The sequence below is a fragment of the Ornithodoros turicata genome, chromosome 9 (genome assembly GCF_037126465.1).
Source record: "Ornithodoros turicata isolate Travis chromosome 9, ASM3712646v1, whole genome shotgun sequence".
NCBI classification, from domain to species: Eukaryota; Metazoa; Arthropoda; class Arachnida; order Ixodida; family Argasidae; genus Ornithodoros; species Ornithodoros turicata.
Genome location: NC_088209.1, coordinates 34,392,143 through 34,415,983, shown reverse-complemented (window position 1 = coordinate 34,415,983; position 23,841 = coordinate 34,392,143). Strand labels below are relative to the sequence as shown.

At 45.0% G+C, this 23,841-nt stretch overlaps 2 protein-coding genes across 5 annotated transcripts in view; one reads left to right on the top strand and one right to left on the bottom strand.

Annotated features, from left to right (window-relative positions):
- LOC135368717 (EF-hand calcium-binding domain-containing protein 4B-like) overlaps positions 1 to 19,544 on the top strand; it is a 24,076-nt gene extending 4,532 nt beyond the window's left edge. Inside the window, exons 2-14 of one of the 3 annotated variants that reach the window (XM_064602178.1) lie at positions 3,105 to 3,219; positions 4,732 to 4,807; positions 6,771 to 6,885; positions 7,936 to 8,040; positions 8,242 to 8,318; positions 8,890 to 8,986; positions 10,412 to 10,550; positions 10,679 to 10,760; positions 11,025 to 11,139; positions 11,466 to 11,579; positions 11,992 to 12,083; positions 14,418 to 14,555; positions 18,573 to 18,662. In XM_064602178.1, the coding sequence (XP_064458248.1) occupies positions 3,105 to 3,219; positions 4,732 to 4,807; positions 6,771 to 6,885; positions 7,936 to 8,040; positions 8,242 to 8,318; positions 8,890 to 8,986; positions 10,412 to 10,550; positions 10,679 to 10,760; positions 11,025 to 11,139; positions 11,466 to 11,579; positions 11,992 to 12,083; positions 14,418 to 14,541 (1,251 nt within the window). In that variant the 3' untranslated portion in view covers positions 14,542 to 14,555; positions 18,573 to 18,662. Of the gene's footprint in view, positions 1 to 3,104; positions 3,220 to 4,731; positions 4,808 to 6,770; positions 6,886 to 7,935; positions 8,041 to 8,241; positions 8,319 to 8,889; positions 8,987 to 10,411; positions 10,551 to 10,678; positions 10,761 to 11,024; positions 11,140 to 11,465; positions 11,580 to 11,991; positions 12,084 to 14,417; positions 14,654 to 18,572 lie in introns of those variants that run through there. The other 2 variants (XM_064602179.1, XM_064602177.1) reach the window with 2 other exon arrangements.
- Positions 16,622 to 23,841, bottom strand: LOC135368719 (alpha-tubulin N-acetyltransferase 1-like). Of its 2 annotated transcripts, none has more exons than XM_064602180.1 (10): positions 23,469 to 23,841; positions 23,343 to 23,403; positions 23,081 to 23,172; positions 21,533 to 21,707; positions 20,261 to 20,411; positions 19,541 to 19,596; positions 19,313 to 19,371; positions 18,893 to 18,969; positions 18,170 to 18,209; positions 16,622 to 16,940 (listed from the first exon to the last, which is right to left on the bottom strand). In XM_064602180.1, the coding sequence occupies exons 1-10, from the start codon at positions 23,648 to 23,650 to the stop codon at positions 16,811 to 16,813; spliced, it is 1,023 nt and encodes a 340-aa protein (XP_064458250.1). In that variant the 5' UTR covers positions 23,651 to 23,841; the 3' UTR covers positions 16,622 to 16,810. The 2 variants fall into 2 exon arrangements, with proteins under 2 accessions (XP_064458250.1, XP_064458251.1); XM_064602181.1 differs by having other exon boundaries at positions 23,343 to 23,400; positions 23,469 to 23,838.

Below are 23,841 nucleotides of genomic sequence, written 5' to 3'. Positions count from 1 at the left end.
CAGATTGCGATTTGGCGAAGGCCAAGAGGTGCTTGCGAGCCGTGCGAACTGTTAATGAGTAGTCGTCCGTGACAGAAATACCGGTGTCTTTTAAAAATCGGCCAGCACTCAAAACAGACTCTTTCGTTTTGTAAGACGCAGACTTGACAATAATTGGTCTGTGTTTGTTAGGTTGATAGCGTCCAATGCGGTGGGCGCGCTCGATTGCGTGGGGCGGAATCTCCATGCCTAGATTATTTTTGCACAGGTCAGTTACCAGAGCTTCGGACTGGGCCCACGTCTCGGAAGATCTATCGTCCAAGCCATGAAACACTAGATTGTTCCTCCGCATTCTATTCTCAACGTTGTCAATCTGATCCTTTATGGTGCAGACACCACTAGATAACGAGGCAGTTGTATCCGACAGGTCCTTTACCCTCTTGGGGACATCGCGGAATGACGAAAGCTCGCCCTCGATTGCTGCGACTTTAGTGGATAGCTCAGTGACTTTCTTGTCAGTGGCGTCTAGTTTTGATTTGATAGTCCGTATTTCGTTGAGTAATTCTGCTTGCACTGCTTCTATACGTGGGAGCACAGATAACGACTCAATGATCATGTTCATCTGTTCATCGCTACGAGGACCTGGATTCAGCTCCACGTCGCCAGAGAGTAACAGGAGTTGGCGCAAGACAGTAAGACAATCGCTGTACAATACCGATAACACTTTTGGACCAGGCAGCACCACCAAACACAGGTCGTTAGACCTTAAACAATGGTAATGTGGGCTAGGACCAACCTGAATTAGGAAGAGCAGCGGGAGGTTAGGTGGCCGCATACTGGGGATGCCGCCTGATCCACTGACGATGGAACCGCTGAAGATCGCTTTTGAAGGGTACGGTGGCGCTGAAGTCGTTGACGTAGACGACCACGTGCGATGATAAGGCAGCGAAGGGTGAAGGCGAAGACTGTGGTGAGGCAGGCTGCCGCAGTTCATCAGTGGTAACCCGTACGTGTCTTGGGACAATCAAACCAAAAGAATCAGCTTCGTTAGTGAAGAGCGTGTCGTTGAAGGTGTTTGTCCTTGAGACGCTGACAACTGATATGACCTGAATTAGGAAGAGCAGCGGGAGGTTAGGTGGCCGCATACTGGGGATGCCGCCTGATCCACTCAGGCGGCAAGATAGAGGCGAACTTCGAAGTTTGTTAGAAAGAGTTGCGGCCGCTTTTACTTCCGTGCCTTTAATACTGCGCCTCCGACTCCACACTTATCATGAGTATCGTTTGAAATTTATTATTCAATTAATTTTTAATTTATTATTCGTCACTCGGTGCCAAGTCTGGACTGTAGGGTGGGTGGTGGATTTCTTCGAAGCCGCACTCCTTCTGTGCAGCCTTGGCAACAGAAGCCGTGTGGACAGGGGCATTGTCCTGGAGCAACAGGACACCTCGACTCAAGCCGCCGCGCCTCTTTTCCTTGATGGCGTCTCGCAGTCGGTGCAGGAGTGAAGCATAATAAGTCGCATTCACTGTGGTGTTCCTCTCTTTGAAGTCGATGAGGAGTATCCCGTGACAATCCCAAAACATTGTTTCCATGATCTTCTTTGTGGATTGTGTGACCTTGGCTTTTCTTGGGGGTGCTTCTCAATTTTTTGCGCCATTCCATCGACTCCTTTTTCGAAAGGGGACCATAGTAGAGCACCATAGTCTCATCCCCTGTGACAATTCACTTCAATATTTCTTCTTCGTTCTCTTGACAGAGCTCCAAAAACTCGTTGGCACAGACGACGCGCTGTTGCTTTTGAACTGACGAGAGAAGTCGTGGCACCCATCTCGCACTGACCTTTTTCATGTGAAGGCCCTCGCCGATGATGCGAAAAACGGTTGTTTTGGAAAGCCCCAGCCTTTCTGAGATTTCCTTCAGACGCCTGTCGCTCAGCACTTCCTCCTCGACAAGAGACACATTTTCTTGTGTCACCACTTCCACTGGACGACCATCGCGTGGATCATTTTCAATGGACTCTCACCCCAGTCGAAACTGCTTAGCCCAGTCTTTTACCGTTGTGTACGACGGAGAGGCTTCCCTGTACACGTTGTCCAGTCGCGCTTTAATTTCTTTAGGCGAGAGTCCCTCTTTTGTCAAGAATTTTATCACAGCGCGGTACTCGATTTTTTCCATTTTAACTGAAGAGTGCATCCTGGCTGTTTGAAATGCCGCTCTCCAACCGACAAAAGCATGGAGAGGGTTGAGAGTGGTGCTCCGGCCCTCCAACAGATGGCGCCACGCGTCCTTAATCGCATTGTCAAATTCGCGCGCATTTTCTACCTCAGGCCGGAAACTTATGGAATCTCCCTCATACATGCGTTTTAAGCAGGCGGGAATCTAGGGGGGGGGGGGGGTCCAGGGGTCCGAACCCCCCTCAATTCCAGACTTAAACATAGGGTTCAATGGACCAATCCCAGCATAGTGGACCCCCCCCCCCTTGGAAAAATCCTAGGTCTGCCCCTGCTGTTAAGTTTGAAAAGTCTCAGCTCGTGCTCAAAAATAACATGTCATGCAAAACTTTCGCGTCCATCTTGCTGCGCAGTGCGCTCAACACGAAAGAAAGTCCCGAAAATAAACGAATGAATGAATGAATGATCACTGGAAGAATAGTGCGGATATATATAATTTTCATATTAACGCGAAAACACTGAGGGAGACGTCCTGCGAATTTGGTTTCCGTTAACATTACCACTTTTGAATTCCGTTTTTGTTTCGGTTTCTGGTAGTGGAAACGACAGCAATTTTGTTTCCGTTTCCATTTTCGTTTCTTGTTGAATTTCGGTAATTACCGTTTCTCATTTCCGGTAACCAACCCTGAAAAAAAGACAGCATTGCTAAATGGGTACTTCCCAGGATTCGACCCGTATAAATTCGCGGGCTCAAAAGTTCGCTTCCCCAGAGCCCGTGGTTACAGGCAGTGAAGAGGCTGCAAAGCGCACAATTGCCGCATTTGATGCAGTGGTGCTCTGTGAGGCATAGGAGACTCACACTTTAATTGGGTGCACGTACACCTGGCAACGATATAAGTAGTCTGCGCCAGTTCACTGTTATCGAACGATATATTTACCCCGTATTATTGCAGGTATCCCTTATCGTAACAGTGGTCGTGATTGGAGGCCCAGGAGTCGGTAAATCCACCCTGATCAAGGCATTGGCTACTGGCACGGGCCCAGGAAGAACTGCTTTCACTTCGGAAGGTGAGGTGAAGCCTGTAAAGTGCGAAGGGCTGCGCGACTATCCGTTGCCTTCATTGGCGTGGTGGTCCGACGAATATATCCCTGAACAAATGTACGCTGGGTCGTTTGCCTCTTTATTCTAAAGAAACCAATTCTGACATGCACGCAACTAAAAAGAAATAAAAAAAAGGGGGAGGCGTCTTTGTGCATCCTGCCAAACGCGGTAGAATGCGGCACGGCACCTTCCGACACTGATCTTCGTGCGGCCGCACTTGTTTCGGTGCCATTGCATCGGTGCATTTCTTATTGGATATTAAAGAGTTTCAGTACATCGCACGCAAAGGCGGTAGCGTACACGTACGCGCGCTGCACAGTTGCACTACGCCGGGGAAAATCACACCCTCTATAGTCTAGTGGCTAGCGCGGCCGGCTGCATTCAACGCGCTTGGACGTCGCGGTCGTTTCGCTGACCGCGCTCGCGCAGTCAGATCAGCGCAGTCGCAGTCGCGCTGCTGCAGTCAGAGCGACTTTGCGCATGCGCAACGGTCGCAGGCCACTTCTGACGCGCGTCTGACTATAAACGCATATTTCCCGGAGCGCTTCGCTTGGCGTGACCGTTGGTAAGGTTATCGTGCTTATCGGAGCCAATCGCGGACTCATGTGTGACTCAGAATCTTATCCACTGATATAGGTTCCGGTTGATTCGGTTGGACGCAAGCAACATTAGTGAGTTTTAGTGGATCGTACGCTATCGCCTTTGCGTACGTAAGGAATAGCGTTGGTGGTTATGCGCACGCGCAAAACATAAAGAGAGCTTCGCGCACTGCGCAGAACCACTACGCTATCCCCTACGTACGCAAAGGCGATAGCGTACGATACACTAAAACTCTCTAATATTAACGGTTTCCCAGAACTGTCTAATAGTTGGGTTTAGTAGCTCACCATAGCTGTCGAATACATCGTACGCTACAGCGTTGGTGGTACCCGCAAAGGGTACGCAAATTCCATAGCGTACGATGTACTAAAACTTACTATTCGTGAGTTTTAGTATACCGTACGCTACCGCTTTTGCGTACGTGAGGGATAGCGTTGGCGGTCCCGCGCACTGCGTGAAGCTCTCTACGTAGGTGAGCCAAACGGAAACAAAAAGAGAAAAAAAGAAAACTAATTCTGCATCTTGGGCATTCGCCCCCGCTTCGTTACTTCGTGAGTTCTCGGGGCGCACGTGCGGAGTTTTCACGCGCTCCCGATAGAAAGGCATGCGATTCGTCGCTATTCTGGTGACGTCACCAGTGTGGGAAGGAGAGAAGCGGACTGGAAGACAACCCACAACCCGGACTGTTGCGTGCTTGGGGCTCCGCTTGCATGCCTACTGCTCCACTGCCATTGACTTCTACTTTTCTTGAAACCACGACTGAGAGATGGTCGTGCTTGAAACTTTTTGAAAGCCTCCGCTTTTCTTGACGTCTTCATGGGGACTGTGCGTTGTTCATGTCTCCCATGTGGAATGGCAGGGCTCTTGTTTTCACGCAGGAGTGGACACCCGAGATGTTGAAGTCGGGGGTCGCACTGTTACGCTGCGCTTCAAGGAAATCGCAGGTAGAGTCAGGTAGGTGCTATTTCTATTGTAGTCGTAATGAACGAGTCAGTGCTGCTGCACATTACACACATACACCTTGTGCTGCTATTTCTCTCTCGGTACGCTGGTCAACATTTACCCTAACGAAATGAATACAGAAGCGTCTCATCCGTAAGTGTGGGTTACTAGGGGCTGCCCTTGCATTACTGAATTGATATGCAGACAGCTTACATCTCCAGACATGCAAAGTAGCCAAAATGTCTGCAGAGGAGTTTGACACAATTTCTTGGACCGGATGACCATTTTCTGGGCATCTAACAACCTACATGTATAACATTCGTGGACGTATTTGGAACAGTCATGATGTCATACAGGATTTCCCAAGTTCTTCATGTTCACAAATAACACTCATTCCTCTGACAGTTCTTATGGACAGTTTCGAAGGAGAGCGCATAGCTCCCTACGAAAGGAAACGTCCTACTTTCAAAAGTTTTCCCGTAGGACGTGGGTGAGGCTATTAACGAGGCACGACTTATGTGCATTATGTTTCACCCTAGGGATTCAGCAGCCCTCTCTTACCCCTACGTTCTCGCTCCGCCCTCAGGGATCCACAGAGCCCAAAGTGTGCTTCAGGGGATACCTTCCGTCGTATCGCTCCGACCTCGAGGATTCCTAGAGCCCACGTCTTCAGGGGACCCTCTCTTTCCGCCGTATACAGTCGCTGTCCGATTATTCGGACTCGGCAGGGATCGCCCAAGAGTCCGAATAATCGAGCAGACCGATAAAACGAATTTCGCTTCAGAAGTCGGCTTTATTAACACTAGTAGACCGGATAACGTTGTTGATGCTGTCTTGACTGGCAGTCTTCCATCTGTGCCTCATAACATCGGAAAGTCGTCGATATGCTGAACACGTGGAGGAAATATACTTCTGGCCACTTCGGGCAGCATTAGACGTCACCCTTACGCAAGTCGGCTTCACCTAACACTTGCGTGCTTTAGGTGAAGCTCGCTTTAAGCACGGCTCGCGGCTGGACAACACGTGCTGGGCCTTCGTGAATTTCGGCAGCCTTGGCCAAAACGAAGACGCAAAAGCGATTCGACAAGCGCTACGATCGCCTCCTTCACTCAGTTTAATGAAAAATGAATAATTGCCTACTTTCTTGCCTCAATTTTTATATTTTGATTAATTATTTTCATACGAATTTCGGATGATACGAATATTTTCCGGCGTCCCGAGGGACGTACCGAGATTCTACCGACTACGCTATTGGTGCAGCGGTCGCATCTAACCCGATGTGAGAAGGGGGACGTGGTCCCCTTTTGACCTGTTCCACGTGGGTTACAGTGAAGAAATGACTAATGCACCGTTCCTTGAACTTCGCATTGCTTCATAAAGACGTGGTGAGCTGGCGATCGTTCGTGAGCCGAAATATAGAGCGACAGGGCTGTACGGTGTGTCCGGCAAAGATCGAGGTCCGAAAAATCGGAGAGATCGGTCGGTCCGAAATATCGCGGGGATGGCCAGATGCCACAGCTTATTCCAGAGGACCCTCTTTCCATCACTCCGCCCTCAAACCAACCCCACAGGCCCATAGTGCGCATCGGGGGATCCCCCCCTTTCCGCTGTATTTCTTGGTCCGACCTCAGGGGACCCCTGCCTAGCGCTCTCCTTGATTTTCAGAGCGCACTCTGCAGCAGCGCGTTTGGGACGTGCTAGACAACCATCCAGAAACCATTAAGCGCCGAGTGAGCTACAAAAGAGCGACTACTGTGGCGACATTGTTGTTCAGTTTTGTGGAATACACCATTAGGCTTGGAGAAGACAGTCAGATTCTACAACAGAAATAGCTACGTGACTGAAGCAATATGCGAAAGTTCCTTGAAGCGCTCTTCACTCTACAGATATACCTTAGCGCGGAGCGAGAATGCTGCAGGAAGACACATTCAGTGAAGTCATTTCGGAGAATCAATGGCCTCGTTTGTCTGTAAAGGAAAGGCTGCTTGAACAACTCGGACGTGGAAAAGGCAGACGGTGTGATTTTGATGTACGACCTCTGCACATCTAGCTCTTTCAACGTCCTGGAGGACCTCGTCGACAACATCAAGGTAGAGACTTCAGAGTAATTAGAGCTGATTCCTATTTATTTCCCCTGTATTGCATGTTAGACGAAGCTTGCTTTGAGTAATTCACATGATGCAAGATTGTGTATTAAGTGAGTAAAATAGAAGCATTACTTTGAGGTTCTCGGTAATAAAGCACCTCTACTTAGGGACTGAAACCGGAATGGAACCGAAAACTGCTTCGAACCCAAATTTTTTCAAGAACCGTAACGAAACCGCAATTCACCATTGGTAATTAACCGAAACCTGAACAAAACAAAAATATGCTTTTGGTTACCGGTTCATAAGAATCGGTTCAAGCGTGAATGCGATCACCTTTGGATGCGATATTTGTATCGCTTTACAACTCTGATCAGTGGTGTACTACATGCTTCTGTTAAATTAGATCTCTTCGTCATGTGTTTTTCATTCAGAAGTTCTGTAGACAACATGTTGTCTACACAACTTCTGAATGAAAAACACGTGCTGCAACGGCCAAAGTGCGTCGAAGAGTTCTTCGACATGGCAGATGGCAGCGGAGCCCAACAGATAAATATGTTCATTGTTACCTGTTTGCACTTTTAGCTCATTTGGCGACATCCACGCACCCTGCATACACATCCTAGAGAAAACCGGAAAAATACCGTTCAACTGTTTGGTCACCGGTAACCGCAAATATATAAAACGGTGAATCCCGTAACCGTAACCTAAACCGCTTTCAAAGCTCTGACACTGAACCGTAACCGAACAGATATTCGTTTCGGGTTCAGTCCCTGCCTCTACTATCTTCCAAGCATTCAAACACCACAAAGAACTGATAATGGTTATCTTCTGAGTGTACCACATAGTAGATGAATGTTAAAAATATTGGACCCGTAGCCGTAACTCCAGCACTCGTGCTCTGAGTCCCCCTCGTTCCTACGGACTCCATCCCAGAAAACACGCGGCCATTTCGTCACCTTTTTTGTTGAACACATCAGCATGACTTTGATGCATTGTAATAACGTTCTGTGGTTTCACGTTCACATCATTCTCATCTGTACTGATTACTTTCAGGAGCGTTTAAGGGGGAAGTCCATTATGCTTGTAGGGAACAAAACGTATCGTAGTCGTCAGAGAGATCGGCAAGTTCTCCTACAAGATGAAGAACGCTTGGCCCAAGTAAGCATCAACTCAGACCAATTACATTTTATTTATTGTGCTAATTAGTGACCAACAGATAACCTAATTAATTATTTTAATTAGCCGAACCCTACACCTAACCGTAATGCCAAAACGTTACATGAAATTTCTGAAGTGCTAGGACGGTCAAGCTACGCAGGTGACTGTCCCTTGTGACTAAACCTGAATGAACTTTTATAGACAATCGGGGCAAGTTTATGCAACCTGGATGCTTACGACTACATGGAAGCACAAGAGGTGATGCAGAATTGGACAAAGTAAGGCTTTATAACAGAAGATACCCGGAACCATTTGTTCGGCTGAAGGCTCAGTGCAGGAAACTACCGCAAAAATATATGCTTCCTAAGGGAGGCGGTAACTGGTACCTGTACTGCATAATCTCAGAAATTTCATATAGGGAGGAAGAAAGAGCTTGCAAAAACCAGGGGAAGGTGTACGTGCCCCCAGGGGTGTAGGGAAACCCGTGGTAGACCTACCTGCATAGCATATTGGCATCAATATATTTGTCATGCACATCTGTATTCCTAAACTGGATATTGGTACTCCCCCCCCCCCACACACACACACAAACAGATAGAAAATGGAAAAAAAAGTGTATCACGGTTATGGAACTTCATTGAATGCTGTTCGCCTCGCGAGATATTTCACATTTTACGAGATTGCTTGACGTGTCAAAGATATCTTTGTAGACATCCTTGCAGTACATTGCGGTATTTCCATATCGTATATCCCTGTCACTCATCTACACAATGTTGCTTGCTCTGCCAACATATCTGCATATGTACGTCATACTTACGTACCTCGTCTTACTCACGACTGACTTCACAGTGAGATATTGAGCTGCAAGGAACCACCACCTCAGCAAAGCACAGGCTGGAGCAGAGCCAGAGAAGTAAAGCATAACGAACAGCAGCCTCAAAGATATGTAAGTGTTGATGTGAGTGCAACAGCAACATCCTTGCATAGCGATAACCATGGTACCATAACTGATGGCACAAGATGCCAGACTCACTGGTGAATTTCAGCTAATGAAGGAGTAGAAAGAAATGCGTAGAAATATAACCTTCAGATAGTAGTTTCAATTGACGTCTTAACTGAGGCAGGAGTTACCTGGTACGTTTGTTCAGCAAGGTAAGGGAGGAAAACCATTATTACCATTAATAATACCATTAATACCATTAAGGAGTATCATTAATAAAAGGAGAGAAGCCATGTATTCCGACCAATAGTTTTACACATTGTTCCAACAGGGTGGTCTCGGGCGTCGATAAGCCAAAATGCAGAGCCCTGAAGCTTTTAATCTGTATACTCAGTTCAGAAGCTGAGCTCTGCACCTATGGCACAACTAATTGAGCTGCAACAAATGACACAAGTGTTGTCATATTGAACTGTACCTTAGGAAAGCCGACACTAAATTGGAATAAGACGCATTGCATGTTTTGTACGGCATGCAATAACACAGAGTAATGACTGCTGCAATCATTTAATGATAGCCACACTACACGTTTCACCTCTCGTACAAACAAGCATCAGGAGGTGCATTGGATATGTTCACTTACGAAACTTGCAGAAATTGGAAATAATTGAACTTTTACGTTCATCAGACACTACCCAGTGTGCAAACAGCTACCACATGTGTAGGGTTCTGCGTTTTCGATTTTTATATCTGGGCAGATTCGGCGTATGTTTTCCGTGTTTATTGATTTTCAAGAAATTTGCGTCTTCTGTGTTTTCCCTGGCATGTACATGATTTACCCCACAGTTATCGGCAAACAGAAATCACAATGTAATTTCCGCACGACGATCATTCAACATGGCGTTGTTCGCTGCGGTGGCATTTTACAGCTAACAAAAAAGTAAATGGACATTTAACATAACCATTGTATCTGTATGGTTTTCTGATCTGCATCAACAACTGGTTGGGCATGTGCAGTAATTTATAGCTGTCATCATTCCTGGAATGTCCCTCTGTATTCGGTGTTTTTCTATCAAAACCGAATGAGGTAAAATTTACCCCACGTATGTTTTTCAATTAAAACCGAAAATGCGGAACCCTACACATGTGTACCGGCTTAAACATGCAGAATACTTTTTCAATAAGACAGAATCCCTGAGGGTGGAAAATGAAGGCTTTGATGACTCAGGGAATGCGGAAATAGAGGAACTCGGTGCATCTGGGCCCACAAAGTAGTGTACGTAAACTGAATAATGGTAAACGCATACTAAGACTGGAAACGTGACGCTTGTGAAGTAGGGTTAAGGGAGCTGACAACTGACTGGCATATTACAAAATTTGTCCAATCATCTCGTGCACATCTGGGGTTTGCCATTCTTACATGTTGGCACACAGAAGCCTCCAGCACAAGATCAAGTAAGGCAAAGACATTTCAAGGTCATCGTTGTGGGAAACAGCCAGGTGGGAAAAACGTCTTTCATCACCAGGTTCACTACCGAAGAATTTGTTGAAGGTCCACATGTTCCTACAGCACGTAAGTGAATATTACATGTATTTGCAGGACCTAGTAAGCACTTTCAAAATTGTCTTTCTCATCTGTTCTCTCTGCCGTTGAAAAGTACTACAGATACTAACCTTAGGCTCTGTCTGGTGCATACACAGAGGATGACATAAGACAAAAGGAATTCCATGTCGAACATCACTCCGTCATACTGAAAATCTGGGACACCGCTGGGCAAGAAAGGTAATCCTCTCTCTACTCTCAACAAGGGGGCTCATGACAGATCAGGCTACATGCAGGGATTACCTGACTTGATGTTCAAAAATGCTCGCACATACAAAAACCACATTTGGATATGCTCACTCACAACGTAGCCTTTCCTTCTTAGGCAATTACTCGTAACTTTGCTAAGGGATATTTATAGTAACCTGTCCTTTATACTGCATAAGCTGTAATGTGTGTGCGTGTCATTCACTAAACTACAATTCATAAATGTCACGTTTGCAGGTTTAGTACCTTACCCCGACAGTACTACGTACGAGCTGAAGGGGCCATTGTCATGTACGACATTACAAATAGGCAAAGTTATTTGGATGCTACCAAATGGGCCAAGGAAATCAATGCAAGTTCACTCTATTTTTTCATTTTGTTTCATCTTTCTATGCTCTCGGCAAATATCGGGTGAAACCCTATTTCTGCAGATTTCAATCGGGGGATAAATATTGGGCGTAATCGGGTATAACCAAGTCACGCCTTATACATAATGCAAGCATAATTTCAGTGCTTGTAGAATCCCATAGTTGAACTCCTCCAACACACACACACACACACACGCACGCGCACACACGCACGCACGCACACAGACAGACAGACAGACAGACAGAGAGAGACTGACTGCATAGTTCACAAATATACTGTCATTACACAGTATTGTATTCCATTCAATAGGAAAAAGCCCAAAAACGGCCAGTACTGGTGGTGATAGGTACCAAGTACGACCTCTCCATATCTAGCGAACCAAGTCGTACCGTTACAATCATGGAAGGAGAAACCCTGGCCCATGTAAGTGTCTCTTGTGCCTCTTGCCCTCTTCTATGGGAGCAACCTTTGCTGTTTAGAACGAGTTGGGGAAGCACATTACCCTCCTCCTTCTCACGTGTATGGGACAAGCTTTCCTATCTCATGTCATGGTTCCCTTGTCCATGCCACATGTTAGATGAGCTTAGTCTGCACCACACAGATCTACAGACTGGCTTTCTGCTACGTCTGCATTAATTTAGCTGTGAACATAATTTTAGCTTCCTGATTAGAGACTGTTGAAATGTATTAAACCTTCTCACCCACAAGTTCAACCGAGTTCACTCCACCTGTCACCTTCCAACAAAAACAACAAAACATTATCTTCTTACTGCATTTATGGTACATGGGAGATATATCTCACTATTTGCTTTGTTTGGTTTACACACCATTACAGAAGCTTTCCTCCCCCACAATGTCTATCTCATACTTTGAAGCCAGTGCCAAGACAGGATATGGCATTCAAGCGGCAATGAAGCATTTGGCCATGTAAGTATTTGCAGGCTTTTATTTTGTCAGTTCTGGGAAAACAATGCTGTTTAAAGGGCTTCTGAAATTTACTGAACAGCCACTCAGTCATGTTGAAAAGGCTCTGATAAATGTGTTGACTATTAAACACAAAGTCTTGCGATGCACGAACTGTTGGTATGACTGATCTTGCATTTCCGGAAGCTATCCCATTTTGTTTGATGCATTTGGTTGCCTGTGTAATGCTCTGCCACAATACTAAACCTCTCCAAAATTTTCTGCCACACACGTACAGCTTCACAGAGACCTGCTCTCCTCAGATGCGGAGGAGATGCTTCCATTTTGTTTTCACTCTGTCCCTGTGCGGCAGCAGTCGCCAAATGCAGTTCTGCACCATTCACCATTCAAGTGCCTTGTGTGACTGGGGCAGTACAGTCGATCTGCTGTTCAATAGCCATATTGTGCAGAACATACAACACTATTGTTGCACTAACACGTTAGCTACCACTTTTAGAAAACCATGTAAAGAACTAAATATACGGAGTGGGTGCTATAAAAGGTCAGTCACATTTCTGCACGTGATGCAATGCCTACTTGACAGACAGGCTTCTGCTGCCTCACAGTGATAGAAGTACGCGTCAAGGAGGTATCACGTCTTGCACAAAAATGTGACTGACCTTTTAGAGCACCCACCCTGTATATAGCTATAGCATAGAAAGGCTGAAGATCCAGAGAGCCAGTATGAAAATGTTACGGGAGGGGTGTCTGGACGAGAGCAACAGTATTTATATTTTGAACAATTTATATTTATTTACAATTTATAACACATTTATATATAGAGCAACAATATGTCAAACAAACTCTTATTCTGGGCACAGTCCTCATCACTGGCATGGTATTTAGAGGCTTAGAGACCATGTGTTAAAGGCTTTACGGGTTATTATATAAGTCAATAGCTTGCGTGGATAAATCTAACTATGCTGTTACAACCTAGGGGAACAACCTGAGTCCTTGAAGTGCTTTGTTGGGGTACAGTAGTGTGGGTTATGTGAATGAATGAATCTTTGCAACAAAACTGGTTAGAAAAGCAAGTGTAATCTGATCGTGCATTCTCAGCCGAGGACAGCTGATTCGCTCTACTTGGAGAGCTTCAGCCCGGCGCAGGGAAGTGACATGATCTTGCCTGACACGATGCAGCTACAGAGCTTTGGCTATTCTCCATTTGTATATATAATATACAGCAGTGCCACACGGGCAGAACGAATGGCATTATCTATGAAAGTCGTGCCAGTTTGTAATGACATTACACGAATTACACATTACACGTATAATCCATGATATCGATGCCGCCCGCTTGCTAGCCAACGAAAATTTACGAATAAGGGTGACGGCGCAGGCTAGATGGTGGAACATTCAACTGAGTGAAACCCCCTTGTCTCGGGGGCTTCACTCAGTAAAATTTATGTCCATTTAAAAACTTAGATGTTATTAAACAGGTTGCAAGAACATCGAATATTCTGAAAATTAACAACAGTAACTGTATTTTCGTGCGGATAAGCTGTGATAGGCCATACTAACGTTGTCACATAAAAGCTACTTGCCAACTGTCATGAATTCAAAACAAACAGTACGACATCTGTTGCATCGACCCTATCATGAGTATACTCGTCAAAGAATCCGCGTAGTGACCGCAAGTTATGAACTAATCTTGTGCTGCACAGTATGAAGTGGCTTTATGCAAGAATAAAATTATTACTCTGTGCAGACCGTGGAGGTGAGAGTAGGCATTTCATCGGCGAATGAGTTGTGGCGATATCATTGAGCAGAAACTGTGACAAATGTAATTAAACCTGACATAATTCAGAAAAATGTCATGAAATCTATCTAGATAGGCAATGTTTAAGTAGGTGGCATCAGGTTACGTAGAACGTGATGCCCTCCTGTCACGGTGGGAGCCTCGGGTGTTGCCAGAGCTCGTATGGCATGTTTGAGTCATAAACCCACGCACTACATGCAGCCAAAGAGCTTCGGCTTCTTTTTACCTGTATTCAATAGTGTTGGACAAACTCCAAAAAGCTACACAAAGAATATTCTCACAGCACAATGCTGCCTAGTGCTGTACTCTCTGCTTGTTTCCCCCACCTAAGCACACGGATACAGATACGTATAATCACAGATAAGCACGTGCAGAAATTGTAGAGACAAACTTAGCTACTTGGCAGCATAAATGGAGGGACAGATGGCTGCTTCATTTTGTCTCCGTATCTCACTTATCTTCTCCGGGGCTGTGACCCTTAGACACGTTTTGTCCACATCGTGATACTAGGTTTCTTATTTTCTATTCCGTGCACACAGGCAAATGCTGCGTGAAGAGGACCACGAGCGGCACGAGGTGGTTCGGCTCCAAAGGGAAGCAGAAAATCGAGAAAGACGAAAAGGGGGATGTTGCGCCGGCTCTTCTCGCAGCGGGAATACGTGACACAGTTATGCACGGTCAGCTACGTCACACAAGATACGGAGTCCAGTTCTTACACCAGCATGCAATTGTGCCCGAAAATGGGGGAAAAAAAAAAGAAAAGAGAAGAACCTTGTGACATTGTGTTTATACAAGCGACATTCCCAGAATCAGAGAGTCCAACCGAACCAGAGACTGAACCAAAAACCGTTATTTTTAGCCGAACCTATACTATTGGCACCATTTTGGAGCTGAACCGGAACTGAACAGTTAAAAAAAACTTCGGTAACTGGTTCAAATAACGGTTCACACCTACCCAAATTACATGGGGCTAAATGTCACAGAGTGGGTACTGCATTTCACGTTTTGTCCTCACAGTCATGTGCACATATGGTAATCCATGTGCACAAATGAAAATACAGTCAAACTCCTTTACAACAAAACTCAGGGGACAGCAAAAAAAATTTGCAGTAAAGGTATTTTCATTAAAAAGGATGTACATTATTGGACCTATAGGGCTCCAGCGGGACCGCAAAAAAATTTGCTGTAGTGGTATTTTCGTTAAAAAGGTGTTCGCTATAAAGGAGTTTGACTGTACAGCCAAACCTCATTACAACGAAACCCGATACAATGAAATTCACGATACAGCGAAATAATTTGGATTCCCCGGCACATAGGGGCAAATATGTTAACTCCCGCTAACACTAAATACTTTTCAGCCGCTGCCTCGATACAGTGAAAGAAAGAGGCAAGGAGGAACACAAAAGCAGGCTTCCGAATCACGAAAACAAAGGGCGCAATCAACATCCTGTTTCCGCTGTGAAGGATGGTACTCACGATTAGGGTCGGGAGGAATTTGTGCCTACAAAAGGGAGTCTGAGGCATTGGAATGTTCGGAATTTTCCTTCTGAGGTTTCTCCTTTCCGCGCTGTGTTTGAACAGTTCGGTTTGTGACAGTGACATTCCGAAGGAGGCAGATTCATATTATTGAACCGGTTTGTGAACCGAACAGTTTCGAATTAACCGGTTTGAACTGCTATGGTTGCCTTCTGGAGCTGAACCGGAACAGAAGCCCTATGGCCGAACCCGAACTAAACCAATAACATTTTCGGTACAACTCTCTGCCTAGAATACTAAAGTGGAAGATGAACAGAAACGTTGCAGCTTTCTGCTGCCATGTGAGCGCACAACTTGCGTTTTTGTTCTCCTTTAACCATGCAAACTGTGTCACAAGATATTCCATAGCAGACGACAGGGCAGACGGGGTCTTCTATGTGTGCAGTATGCCACTTCTGACATTCCAGCGCCTTGCGAATGCTCCACATAAGGCACGGTGGAACTTCCACCTTGTGAGCAGCTTCTTGCTTTTTGTTCAGCTAGAACATTCTGTGAGGATGTCATGCTAGCTCCCCTATCAATGTGTGTACTGTAGAACACAAAAGAATAGATGATGTAGTTAAGACCTCACGACGACCACATGAACCATGCAAAACAAGAGCAAACCTGCTCCCCCACACCGGAACAGCCATAACATGTTCCATGCCCCGCGGGGAACTGTTTACTGACGGGGAGCTTTGTGGGGACTTTGTGACGGGGAACTGACGGAGATTACTTTGTTTACAAAGTAATCAACAGCAGCCTTCGATAGGGCTATACTTTGTGAAATAGTGCAAACCATGCAGGTTCTCAAATTGTGACACTTGCTTTCTATCACAGTGCGTTGTGCAAGGTAACATCTCCGCTGCATTTTCTTCAGAGATTCATTCGCTCAACGCCGATCAAATTTCTGAGACACTGAAAGTATTCTATAAAGTATGATGTACTTTTTAACTATAGGGCAGTTGTGGTAAGCTAAAGCAAACCAATGCGTACAGCACACAACCACAAAGCCAGCCGTTGAGCTACTGCCAGTGTATACTAGGGTTTGTGAGAAATGCACTCCGTCTGAATCCGCCGCGCAAGTTTCTGCATCCATTGCTCTTCCGAGGTCATGGACACGTGCGTATCAGCAATTGCAAAGAAGTCATTGCTTCAAATGAAAACTTTGGAAATACAGGATAGTATCTGTGAAGTACACCTCGAGGTCATGAAGAAATAAGGTGAATAAATGTTTCTAACCATTTATTTGTGCAAAAAAGCACTCATCCTTTAGATGCTCGCATCAAAAAGCACAATTTAAATGCTTCTAATCTCTGTGGTTAGGGCAACATGAATATATTAGTAATATCTGTAAAAATGTAATTAAAAAAAATGAAACAATAAGGTAAGTGAGAGGTGTGACATAAAGTGAGACTCAATCTCGAAGAGAGGCTGTAGGGGCGTTTGAGCGGCTGGGGTAGGATGCACGACGATCACCGGGAGGTTCCAAGCCAAAGACATTCCACATGGACGAGCAGTCGTGAGTGTGCCCGCTAAGCCTGTACCTGCAGTTATTGCGTGGTTTAATATCCATAGGAACGCTTGCTCTACAGAAAACAGATGGGGCAAAGTGCAGGCACTTGAAGTGTACGTAAAAAAATTCCACGGTATACTTGGTGGTAAACACCGTACAAAGCCACTTCCCCTGGGGTATGTCAGCGTCACTGTCATCATCGGCTAACATGCTCACCGTCAATAGTGGCGTCACCGTAGTATTTAACGGCGGTGCGCCAAGTCATAATTGTCTGTCGTCATTCATACGCTGCTGCAGAACGTTGCGCGACGACCTATTCAGCACTTTACCATCCCAAATAATTATGCATTCCTGTAAATACGTCTCATCATCATTAAACGTTTGTAGCTGTTGCTACTCCGGCTACCACATCTTCATTATTTCGAGAGCTTGGCGGAAGATGTCGTCTTGGAGTGAGCCACGGCCCGTTCACCTTCCTTCCACATTTGGTGACCCAGGACGTCCCATATTTTCCTACCGCCTCATATAGCAATGTGTAACTTGAGTAGTTTTATCTGAAGGAGTTGCTACACATGTTGTTAATAAACACTAAATGTATTTACGAACTGTCCACATACCACGTTGCGTGTCACCCTCAACATGCTAAGTGGTGTTATCCCTTACATTCTATTTTTACAGCTATGGTTCACGTTACAGTGAATCCTCTCCATGGCAGATGCTCACGGCACAATGAATTCCTACCTGACAGATGGAAGTACCCAAAGAAAAAGGCTACAAACCATATGGACACTAAAACCACCTTTAGCCACAGCTTTGACAGTGCGTTTACACGAGCTGGGAGTTAGCGAAGTTTAGGGCTGCAGCACAGGCTTAAAGCACTTGCAAAGATGTGCAACAGGAAGTTCCTTATATTTATTTTTCTCGCACAATTTCTATGCAAATGGTGCCAGATGAGTCTGGCTTCAGATGTTTACTTCCTTGTCACAACATTCATTTTTTTTTACCTTGTCTGTGGGTTAATTGTGTTAGGTTGGGGGCCACACTGGCTTTTGCACAGCGTCATCAGTTAGGGACAGTGAAACAGATATAACATGTAACCATCAGTTTTGACAAGAAGTTCGGGAAAAAAAATAGTATTTCTGAACTGTAGTTTCACTGATGTCAAATATCAAGGTAACTGCACTTGTCTGAAATAATATGCCGACGTATAATTATAGTGACACAACAAAAGCCTATGAAATAAATTTTATTAACTCTTACCTGTACTCTATCCTGGAGACAGGAGACTGTGATGTAGTCCCTGTAACCAGTACAAGGCTATCAGTTACCAACCAGTATATATCTCATTTGTAATGCATTTCACTCAGCACACATGAATGTGAATCTATGACAGTCTTCGGTTGGCCCTTTAGTTCGATTTTGAGCACCATGTACGCTATACATGTATAAGTGTGTGTGGTTTAAGGATGGCTAAAATATTGCACGCTATGTTCTGTGGCATACAGAGAGCTTGGCCAATGTCAGTGGCGGTATGTGAGAGTGTGGGCAAATCTTTCGCGTTTCGAGAGTGCCTACTGCTTGGCCTCATGGGAAAGAACACCTAAAAGAACATCATTGTAACCTTTTTTTGAACTTTCTATAGCTCTGCTATCTATCCCTGCAGGGGATATTGCTTGGTTGGAGCATGGGACGATGGAAGAACCGAAGCCGCAGTTTCTGCTCGATGTACATTTAAGCAGCAAGAATGAGCTGATGGGTACAAAGCCATATTCTACCAAGAACTGTTTCAAGCAATTTGTTAGCCATACAGAGGCCTTATGTGTTTGTGTCTACCCTAGATGGAGCCTGCATCGACTCTATGCCTTTCTTCGGGTCTGGCCTGTCTAAGTTAGTCATTTTGAGCAGGAAAGCATTAGCGGAACTTGATAGACACGAATGTATGAATACTATACAAAAGCGATATACAGAAGCAGCGACACTCACAGTGAGAGTGACAGACTTTTGATTTTGGTGTGTGCGCCTGCTCCCAGCCACATTCGGAGCTCCACCAGGCCAAACAGCTGAAATGATCAAATTGCCAGCACCCGGGTCATGCTGATTGCTTCACAACTACAAACACGCAAATATACGTATACTTTTTTTTACCAAAGTCACAAGTCAAAAAGTCTAAAAAGTCTACGTGGCAGAACAGAACACAGTGTTACAGTTTTGGTAAAACATTCTCACCAAGCAAACCTGCTATGTACTACCCACACCTCACCTCTTATCACAATGCGCCTACTGCACCAACGTCTCCAACACCCCTCTATCAACATTCGTTGACCTTAAATTATGGGCTATCTCTAAAGTCATACTGGCTTGAATTGCAAATAACTATGCAAATCAACTGAAGTTACTACCCACCTGCCAACTGATGAGGAGTCCAATGAATGAGTCCTATTGCACCTTGGTGTTTGACGTTCCTGAATGGAAATAAAAGCTTGTGTCATTATAACTGGAATTAATAGAGCTACGATTCAAGAGTACAGTCCAAAAACAGGTTCTTCTCATATGTACATTATTGTACTGCTGCTGCAGACCCCACAGTGGGGCCTTGAATGAACAGCAATGCAAGATTAAAGGCTTTCCCACCTTGTCTCTGGACCTGATCTTTGCACCAGTTGAGTAGTCCTGTGTCCTCTGTGGTTCTGATATGGAAAAATATCACCATTAGCTGGTACTGTATAAGCAGAGCGGACTACAGAAATCTGGAGCCATTTGGCAGTGATAGGTAGGTAGGTTAACCTATAATGCTTCAGTACAGGCATGAATCTAGAGAGAGAGAGAGGGGGGGGGGGGGGGGGGGGGGGAAGGTTTGGATGTCTTCCTGACCCCCCTCTAAATTTCTGTCTTAACATACTGCTTCATTTAACCCTAGGTAGTGCACGTAGCATGCTGTACAAGGCTGGGCCCCTTCAGAAAAATCCTGGATCTGCCCTTGCTTCAGTGTGGTGCTTCTGTAATCTTTGAACCCAATAAATAGCAGGGAACAAAGTGCTATCAGAAAAAAAAATATTGATGAAGACTAACTAGTCTTTATCAATTTTTTTCTGAGTGCTTCATTCCCTATTATTCATTTAGTCATCATCTGCTGCTGCACTGGGCATTGTAAATTGTCTTCCCTCTTCACCCAAGACTGAGCCGCTACAACAAAATATACACCATTCCCACTCTTCAGTTGTCTAAATATGCAATGATGCCCTACTGGCATGTGTATGCAATAATCCATGCCTAAATTCTTGTTAGAGAGATAAGAAATTTTTGCACTTCTGAATTTCCAATACTTCAGAGTTGATGAGCGAGGAATTTTACCTGGACAGAGGGTGAAAAACGTCCTGAAGACCAGGAACTTGTTACTCTGTGGGAGTGCATCCCGTAGAGCGAAGTGCTTCTCGAGGAAAGATATTAGCTTGGGGGAGGGCTGGTCGATGGCAAGCTTTGCGGCATGCATGCCTCCTTCCGCCTGCGTGTAAAGAGAGTTTCTCCAAACAATATTCCACGGGACAAGGCGATGACATTGAAAACCCAGAGGATGTCTATGCGGCATAAGCAGAAGCTGTATGACTGACAAGAGCAATCCGTTGCATCGATATAATGGCCGAAGCGCAAAGATTATTTATTAATCTGCTTCAAATATTTTACCAATGTGCGCTTTTATTCTTCTCACCGTCGAAATCTGTGGGGGCTTTGATCGGGTGAGGCTGGTAAAATATTGATCTATTAGTATGAGAAGTACATAGAAGTGACAGGTCATGCCTTGCGCATGTCATGAGAAAGACATGTCCTACATGGTGGAATGTAGGAACAACCACACTATGGTACCTATAACAGAGCTCTCGATATTCAAGGCATATTTCCCCACACCAGAAAACTCGATTTGGAAAGTTTACACACAAAAACAATGATTCTTTGCTTTCAGATGAGATGAATGAACAGCGACAGTTTAACAAGAGGAACTGGTGTTCTGAGTCTGGAACAACATAGAAGGGACAGATACAAACAAGACCTCAAATTGCCTAAGAAATCAACCTCATCTTCATCAGCGACAGTTTGTCACGAGAGCGCCAGTTTTGATTTGACTGCATGATAAGCACCAGTCTGACGAATAATTCGGAGTAAATTTAGAATTTGGTGAGTCATGCAACATGTTCTACGTGCTGCAGGGTAGAATCGTTGATGATTTCGTCCACCTGGACCTGCACTGGAAATATCAGACACGTAGTACTGGAAGCAATGTTGATCTCCCCCCACCCCAATGCTACTACATTTTGATTACTGACATTGTGGAAGGATTTTGGTAGCTCCAAATTTGGACGTGCTTTACTCTCTTGATCAAACAATGCATATGCACCTTTCAGGAATTTGCACAAAGCGGAGCACAAGCTTGCATGTGTTATTGGCACATATGAATATTTGAATTATAATTTGAACAAGCATGCAACATTGGGTAAAAAGCTACCATACAAAAATTTAAAGCTCTCTCATGCACAGATTGCAGACTGTTATATTGTCATCTGGCTGATGCATCCAAGCTTTTCATCACCGTTGCTTTGCGTTTCCTTCATTGACATGAACTGCACATACTTGCAACATTGCATCGAAGAGGAAGCGTCCATGGCCACACCGTTGCTGCTGCTCGTTCACGTAAAAGTCGAGCACACACAAGGGAGTGAGGCAGCGAGGTGAGGACCCTTCTTCGCCCGAGGACAAGAACAATTCTTTGTGTCCTACTTTGAGTATCCCTACCACAATGCTTTTCCTGCAATAACACCAGTAGCACTTGGATCAGGAATCAGTTAACAACACTACATGGTTATTGAATCTGTTGACTAAGCACATCATAGTCGAACTTTGATGTAACAAAACTCACAGGGAAACCCTCTCCCTTTCCTTGTAGCAGGTATTTCGTTGTATCAAGCCTGACGAAATATGGCAGGGAATTGCGGCACGAAATACAAATTATTTCACTGTATCGTGAATTTCGTTATATAGCGTTTCGTTATATCGAGGTTTGACTAAGTGTTTGAAGTGCATTGCTCAACAAACCAACGACCTAATGCTACCTAGAAATAAGGCTGCCTCAACTTACTCTGCATCGCTATCAAGTACAAAATCTACCATCATGTTCAGCAGAAGCCGTATCAGATTCATCGAACACTACTGTCCCCTGCTGGCACTTTTTGTGGATATGTAATTTTACTGCCTTTGCTTTTCTCAAAATTGCAAATCATGAGTTGTTTCTAGGAAATGAACGCTGAATGCCAACCTCAACCCTTGCCAGGAAAAATAAAGAAATCCAGGGTAACCGAAGCTATGTGTTTCATACACCACAAAGCCTAAACACGTTCTCAAAAATGCTGGTCTTTAAACACGCAGCGATTTGTCTAGACTCTCCTAAACAGCCCTCTAACATGTCCTGTATACACTCCCGTTGTGTATGCGTGAAGGGTAAAAATAACTAAATATATGTATGACGACGCCCCCTGCTTTTCTTTCCCTGTGCATTCTGTAGAGAGGAGCATTTTGTCATTTCGGCTTTAGAGGCATGTCGGCAATGGTGCGCAAGGCTGCGACAATGTAACAATAATAATGTAATGCTGTAATAATGACCCCCCTCCCCTCCCCAATTTTTTTTGCAACGCACCCGCTCACTTCTGATTCGGGATCAACCGCTGCCTTTTGGCCATTAATAAAAACACGCCTGACCCAATACCACGGGTTCCTGGATATGCTTGAACATTCCGCAGTTTAAATAGCTAGAAAGGCCTAGTAAGAAGAAAAATATTGTCCGCTATGCATCATCATAAAAGCGCTATAATAGCACAAAACGCTGTCTGCAGGTCACCAGGCTGACCTCATGCCTCCCCATAACAAAACCTCCCCACTCGATCCTTCCAGCCTTCCTGTTACAGCTTTTGTATTGAAAACAAAACACGCCTGGTCAAGGACATGTGTGTATAGTCATAATAGATGTTTGTTGCCGGAGTGGTAAAGCGTTATCGGAAGCAGCAAACACAAGGCGAAAGTTTGCACACTGATAATGTGGCAGTGTGTTTTTCCATTCTGGCTACAAGATCATGCTGTCAGATACCTGCATATTGTAACAATCAATCAAACTAAATTCAAACTCACCCGCTTTCATCATGGTTGACAAGTATGTACAGCCTGTGACGAGAATTCGCCAATTTCTCTGCAGAAGTGATAGGTGCTGGTAGATACTGGGCCTGGAAAGTATAACACCAGTTCCCTTACTTGAACGTCCAGAGGAAAATGTAACGAGCAAATTGTGGATGCAACTAATGAAGAACAGTGATTCTGGCCATGTCCGTGTCACTTTGCATGCAGATGCAGGCTTCTAACAAACACATCCTGTCGGCTCGTCAAAGTAACTCACCGCTGCAGAGCGCTCTCCGAAAACATTTATCACGTGGCCCAGTTTTTCCAGGTTGCTGCTGCTAAAACAAGTGGGTTACGAACAAACGAACCTGTCTGTCAAAACACCAGCTCTGCATTTACTTACAGGGAGTCCGGAAGGATTAGGAAATCTACACGGTCTCTAAAACACAAGCTACTCGATCGAAAGCTCTCGTCCTCTTGCAATTTCAAAGGCTGCACCGTAGCTGCATCTTTCACAACGAAGTCACTTTCAACAACATTCACTTTAAACGGAAGGATGTCGGCGACATCGAAGGGAAATTCCATTTTCGTGCATTTGAAGAATTCAACACATTCTCAGCTGCAATTACGCACTGCATTTAAAAGAGCCCAGCTTCCCCTAGAAGCGGGTCGCGGGGGCGGACCTGCGCTTTACCTACATTCTACGCACGCGCAGGTGAAGCAGAAAAAGGACCGCGGTGTGTTTGACATATTCATCCTGCTGGTGTATTCCCGTG

What these genes read in the sequence shown, in the direction of transcription:
- LOC135368719 (XM_064602180.1), bottom strand. Translation starts at nt 23,650, where the DNA reads ATGGAATTTCCCTTCGATGTCGCCGACATCCTTCCGTTTAAAGTGAAT. An exon ending in CTAATCCTTCCGGACTCCCT is followed by an intron (nt 23,404 to 23,468) that starts GTAAGTAAATGC and finishes CACTTGTTTTAG; the next exon opens with CAGCAGCAACCTGGAAAAAC. An exon ending in TCGGAGAGCGCTCTGCAGCG is followed by an intron (nt 23,173 to 23,342) that starts GTGAGTTACTTT and finishes TATACTTTCCAG; the next exon opens with GCCCAGTATCTACCAGCACC.